This window comes from Carya illinoinensis, chromosome 2, assembly GCF_018687715.1.
Source record: "Carya illinoinensis cultivar Pawnee chromosome 2, C.illinoinensisPawnee_v1, whole genome shotgun sequence".
Taxonomy (NCBI): domain Eukaryota; kingdom Viridiplantae; phylum Streptophyta; class Magnoliopsida; order Fagales; family Juglandaceae; genus Carya; species Carya illinoinensis.
In genome coordinates this window covers 6,709,146-6,715,921 of record NC_056753.1, presented here as the reverse complement: position 1 = coordinate 6,715,921, position 6,776 = coordinate 6,709,146, and the positions used below count along the sequence as shown (strand labels likewise).

The following is a 6,776-nucleotide window of genomic DNA, read 5'->3' as shown; positions in this document are numbered from 1 at the left end:
ATTAACTTATATGGATATTTTTAGTTAGTTGTAATTTGTGTACTTAAACTATTTGATGACAGTACCTAATATTAACGATGCATAAAGAATTATTATAAGAAAACTGTTCAGTTGTGGATAATTATTTTTCGTGAAAATGATTATTTTTTATTAAATGAATTTATTTTAATTATAAATAATTATTTTCATCTCATATAATTTGTCACAAATAATTATTTTACTTGTAGTGAATAATTAGAAATAATATGAATAGTCTGCATGGGTAAACACATTATTAAGTGTACAAAGAGCACTAATATCCAAAATATAATTACCCAATATATATGTGTAATGCTACGTACAGTATTCATAAGGTGTATAAATTTTGTACACTTTATTTAATTTTTTTTATATAAATCTCATATTTGTATAATTTATTAAAATACGCAGGACTTTTACATCCTAAATTTGCACAAATGATCTTATCACTATATAAATTTATATAATAAACTTTTAGTGGATTTGTGTATATATCCTAAAGGCTAACCTTCCGCTTGCAATCCAGATCTTGAATCGTCAGGCTCGAAATATTGACGGTCACGGTGCAATTCAATCTCAGAACAACATGCTTACTGATAATGCTCAACATTTTCACTCTCCCTGGTATTATCGAATAGGTTCCTACAGTCAAAAGCCCTGATCTCACATCTGCTAGCAAATCTGGAACATTGGACTGGGACATAAGGCGGTCGACGACAATATCCGCTGTTACATTCAAATGCATGGTTCGCCTTGCCTTTGCCTTCCCTGGTGGTGTTTGTACCTCGCCCACAACCATGTCTCGGTAAAACAACGTTGTGGTCGTGTTCTTATATTTGAAGGACGCCACGTTCGGATTTTTGACCGACACATCTGCTGCCAGCGACATGTTGACGCCGAACACAAGTGTCATTCGGTTGATCAGCTCCAACCTGGTGACAGAGATCCTGTTCATTTTGACGGTCGGGTCCTTAACCCGGAAAACGGTGAATATCAGAATCAAGATCACCGCAACTAGAATTAGCACAGACGCTACGATACAGCCGCAACATTTAATCATACACCTTTTACGCCTTGTTTTTTGTTTGCGTAGGGTGGCCTCCACGTCGCCGTCACCGCTGCTAAGGCGGTCCGTGGCTTGGGCCAGTGGTCTGGCCTCGTCACCGCTGCTAAGGCGGTCTGTGGCTTGGGCCAGCGGTCTGGCCTGCTCCTTCTTCTCCGCCATGGCTAGCTAGAAGTTGGGAGGGGAGCTAGTAGTGGTGGTGCAGACTTGCAGTTGTTGTGGAGTGGTTTTTTTTATGTGTGTTGTAGTGCTTTTATAATTAATGATGCAGGCCGGTGATCATGTGAATCTGTGCGGATGAATGACGGTTGACTCGTAATTCGTGTTTTGGGTTGTGTCAAGTTACGAGCGTTTGATTATATTTGTAAGTTAAATTCAATTAATTAAATTTTTAAATGTGTCAAATTTTAAAATTTTAATTCAATTCATTTAAATAATGAATTCGTGTCATATCATTCGTTCAAAAATTAATTAAAATCATGTCAACAAAACTAAACTCATTTAAGCCCTTTTTATTTAAATGTGTTGAACTAATATGTGTATATAATTCATTTGATTTGATTAATATAATTTCATGTAAATGTTAAAATTTATATTTATTAGTAATCACAATATTTTAAAAAAATAAAACTATTTATTAACAAAAAAAATATTAATATTTATTAAATTTAACCGGTTTAACATATTAATAATATACTTTTCTAAAAATATCCGTTAATTTTATATCAATATATTCTTGCTAAATTTAAAGATCATGTCACGTATTGCCAATCCGTGGATGATTAGCGAGAGTCGTCGCGTGCATAGGCTTAATTCCTACATACTTTGGACATTAGTAGAACGGCGGAGACTGCGCAAGAAAATTTGAAGCTGTTTGAATATTTGACTTCCGGGTCATATTTCTCAGCTTACAATCGCCGGAACGGTGTATAAAAGTGACTTTTACAATGACTCGTTCTATAAAGAATTGTGAACTTGATAGTGTAAAAGTAATTTTAATATGGTAAAAATGATATTTGTTGCCTTATAATTTGAAAATCTCACGTATTATTTAAAAAATAAAAATAAAAAAATACGAGATTTACATAAAAAAAAAATTATTTTTTAATATTAGATTCCATTTTTTTTAAAAGGACCGTTACTCGTTATTTTAATTTTCATTATCTTCTTATCATCTTATGATATATTATTTGATGATTGAAAACTATTTATTATAATGAACCTATTATCTAATACTACATCATGAGATGATTAGAGGTTAATGAGAATTAAAATGATGAATAGATTTTTTTTTTCTTTTTTTAAAAGGGAATAGAAAAAATTTATACATCCTAAAATTACTATATGTAACATTACTAAATACTAATCACCGTATATTTAATAGGCGATAACTTTTAATTTAATTGAAATGCGCCTTTTTCATAAAATTAGTTAAATTTTCTTCGCATGACCCTATTAATTAAAGTAATAGAATCTTCAAATCTCTTGTTTGTAATGTCAATTGTGGTGTGTCTACCTTTTCTGGGATTTAGATTAATTTTAATATCAAGAGTGCTCATAATGATGTTTTCGCGACTTACATATATATATTATATAATATGACAAAACATTCCACCTTGCACCAACCACACTGCTGCATGCCTGCCTGCCCTCCTATCTTCTTTATTTACCGGGATAACCTTCCTTTCCTGGCCGGCATCTCTGGAGAAACCTATTTATATAGTTTTTTTTTTATCTTTCAACGGTAAAAAACTTCGTACGAACGTGTTTTTTTATTTGACCAACGGAGGAAAAAAATGCGAAAGATGATGCTATTGTGGGGAAAAGAAAGCGCGGCTGCGGGTGATCAGACTTTTCAAGTTTTCAAGCTTTGATCAAGTCAATAGACATGAATATCATGGAACTACGTGTGGATTGGAAAATCCATGTCCTGGTTGAAAATAATAAGTTGGAAATTCGTCATGGAGGATTCTAATTTGAATTTCCAATCACATACTATTCCACGTACGTGGTGGTCGGGAAAAGTTTGAATATGAGTAATGATATATCATACTCTCATTTCACTTTCATCCTACTAAATAAGAAGTGATATATTTATTATTATATTGGATAATATAAAAGCTTTCAATAAATTATCATTTAACGATAATAAATGTGTTACGTAAGTCATAATGGAATGAAAGTATGATGATAATATGACGTATAGAATTTTTAAAAATATTGGTGTTGATCTTTTCTATATCGCTAATATTTTTGTCAAAAAGTAATGTGTTTTGATATTAAATTAGTTCAAATAGTATTTTCAATGAAGTATTTTCCCTTTTGATAGTGGTGGCACCCCTTAGTACTCTTCATGTGAAGTGGGTTAAATGGCTGGACATTTAAGCCCAACTAGGATTTACAAATTTCATAGACTATATATAGCCCCTCTCCCCTTATAACATTGGTATTGGTTTAGTCAAATGTCACTTTATCTTTAAAATTTAAAGAAATGTAGATGAAATCATTTGCATTGGAGTAATCAAATAGTAGAAACTTGAGATATGAGCTACAATAAATGTAAATGTTTCTTCTTATTTGAAGATCCACTATTCGTCTTTAAAGGTGATATTTTATTCAAAACAATTAGTTGAAAAACAATAATTTAAGTATCAAATTAAATTATTAATTAACATATGGTTAGTCTAATTACAAAATATGAAAAAAAATATTAAAAATATTATTATTAAAATAATGATATTATATTATTATTTTAACTAATCCAAGGTGGGGTTATGACTATGGAGATTTTGGATTTATGAAAAACATGTACTTTTTATTAAATTTTATATATGGCTTTGATGAACCATTGTCAATGCTCTTAGTGTGATAGTAAATGGACAGATTTTTAACACTATAAGTCTCTCTTTAAAAATTGTGTCTCTATAGTCCTGATATTTAGATTGTGGAGTATGTGAGTAATGTTCTAGTTTTTATCACAAGGCATACTCCTCCACTGAAAAGAATTTAGATGAACAACAATGTGAAAAAGTCTCTGAAACAATCACACCTGATCTAAAATTTATTGTTAGAGATACTATCGCTTCTAATGTACTCTGATTTAGATTTTCCAAAAGTAATAAAACTCCTCCCGCAACCGACTAAAATATTCGTGAGACCCAAAAAAGAATACACAAGATCTCCAAAGTTTGGTAACTAATGTCATGGCCATAAAATAAAAATCTTAGAAATGATAAATGTGATCAACAAAATCTCCTAAATCTCAACCAATCACCCAGCCACGGTGTTATTGGTTATATATACCGTCTTCTAAACAATATCAGTTTCATGATTTTTGACCAAGTCATCCATAAGAAGCTAGCTTAGCTCGTTCATTCATACATACATGTAAATATCTAAACATTCATTCATTCATACATACATACATACACCTACACGCATATATGGTATTAACAAAAGGAAAAATATAGTTGCAAGTATAATTGTGCACTAATGTGATGTGATTGGTCAAAAAGTAGATTTTATTGAAAATAATGTTAATTTAAATTTTAAGTATGAATGAATCAATATTGGTACACAGATCAGTATGCGACTGTGCTTGTATATAACAAAACTCTTAACAAAAACCATATTGCATTAATGCATTATAATATTGCTTGCTGTCAGTGAACTTGTGTGTGCTTACTCAACTCCATATTTTTTTTTTTTTGGTTGGAAAATAACCATGTTTTGTATATTCATCAAGAATCAACCAACATAGAGTTTGTCATGTAATACAAAGCTATGAAACCCCTATGGGCCACTTTCTATCCAAACCTGCTTCTTATTTACAATAAGAGTAAATTTAACAAGATTATGAGCTACTTTATTACTTTCCCTATATGTATGTTGAACGGTCCATTCTTGACTATTCTATAGAACTCCTTTAATGTCTTCTACTAGCTGTCCATGTCACTCCCAGTTTCTTTCTGAACTATTTACAGTTTTTATAACAACCAATGCGTGCATCCCCTTCGAAGATGACCTTTGCAAAGTTCAATTTAGCACACAACTTCAAAGCCCTCCATAATGCTTGGATCTCAGCTAAAATGGGGTTAGTAACAAATTCCTTAGGTTTGCATGAAGATACCAATACTTCACCCTCTGCATCTCTAATGACAACTCCAATTCCCATCGTTTTTTTTTTTTTTTTTCAAGTCAACAGCAGCATCCCAATTAGCTTTCACAAACCTATACACTAGAGCCTTCCATCTAGCACCCCTCCTTACTACATTGACAGTTTGCTCCCTCCCAAGGTTACCATGTGCTTGTTTGAACTCATCTAGACTTTCTTTGGCCGGTTTAAAGACCACATCAAGACCAATAAATCTTTTCTCAAAGACAAAAACATTTCTTCGCAGCCATGTCTTTCTCATGATTGTAGCAACTAGCTCTAACTATTCACATGGTAAATTCAGAACCATCTTCTCCTAAACAGTAAACATCTCCTCCTCATTATCAGTCCACTTCTGTAAGGGGCTAGAATCCTCTGCCCAAACATCCAAAGCTGCACTGCAACTCCAAACCGCATGGCAAATGGATTACTCTTCCTTTTCATATATCGGGCAATTAGGACTTTCCACAACCTTCTTTTTGGCCAAGTTTCTCTTCGTTGGCAGACTATGGTTAATAAGTTTCCACATAAAGATTTTCACCACACCTGGAACATTCAAGTTCCATAACAGCTTCCATCCTTCCTTTCCTTCCTTTAATCCATAGGAGCCCCCTTTAGCTTTTCTTTTCCTGCTCATGTCCATATGGTATGTACTTTTCACACTATAAATCCCATCTTTTGTGGAAGCCCAAGTCATCTTGTCTTGTAAACCAGTTTGACTAAAAGGAAGGCCACAAATAATCTCAGCCTCATCTTCATGTGTTCCCCTTATCAAACCTTCATTCCATTTACCACAATCTGCATCTTCAACTCCTTTACTCTTGCATCAGCATGGAAGTTCTTCACTGGAGATTGTATATAGAAGGATGAGGGTTTTGGAATCCACTTATCACCACATATTTTTATGCTCTCACCATTTCCAACCCTCCATACGAGTCCCTCCTTCAATAACTCTAGAGAGCCCCATAGACTTCTCCAAATCCTTAAGAGACCTCTACCAAGCTTAGCATTTAAAAGTTCAGTATGCTTGAAATATTTATCTTTCAAAACCTTGGCTACAATGGAGTTTGGGGTGATCATGACTCTCCAACACTACTTAGCTAGCAATGCTTGATTAAAACTCTCTAGCTCTCTAAATCTCAACCCCCCATCAACTTTTGAGATCCCCAACTTACTCGAACTTCACCAGTGAATCATCTTCTTGTCATTTTGTTTGAAGTCCCACCAAAACGTGGCCATCATAACTACTATCTCCTTACATAATTTCTTAGGTAACTTGAAAACATTCATATGGTAAGTAGGCACAGCTTGAATGACTACTTTCAGCAAAAGTTCCTTGCCTGAGGGAGAGGTAAATTGGTTTTTCCAGCTATTAATCTTTTACCAAACTCTATCTTTAATGCCTCAGCCCTTCAGTACATAGAAGAAATAAGTAAGGAGATAAAGGATCTCTCTGTCTTAAGCCTCTTGTAGGTAAAATTACACCACTAGGTTTCCCATTTACCATGACAGCATAAGATACAGAAGTGACACATTCCATAA

At 33.3% G+C, this 6,776-nt stretch overlaps 1 protein-coding gene across 1 annotated transcript; it reads right to left on the bottom strand.

The window, feature by feature from the left end:
- Window positions 1–347: 347 nt before the first annotated feature.
- On the bottom strand, window positions 348–1,322 carry LOC122301978. The gene has a single exon (XM_043113317.1). The coding sequence runs from the start codon at window positions 1,241–1,243 to the stop codon at window positions 515–517; it is 729 nt and encodes a 242-aa protein (XP_042969251.1). The 5' UTR covers window positions 1,244–1,322; the 3' UTR covers window positions 348–514.
- Between the last annotated feature and the right edge of the window lie 5,454 nt (window positions 1,323–6,776).

Coding starts and splice junctions, on each gene's coding strand:
- LOC122301978 (XM_043113317.1), bottom strand. CDS start 1,243: ATGGCGGAGAAGAAGGAGCAGGCCAGACCGCTGGCCCAAGCCACAGAC.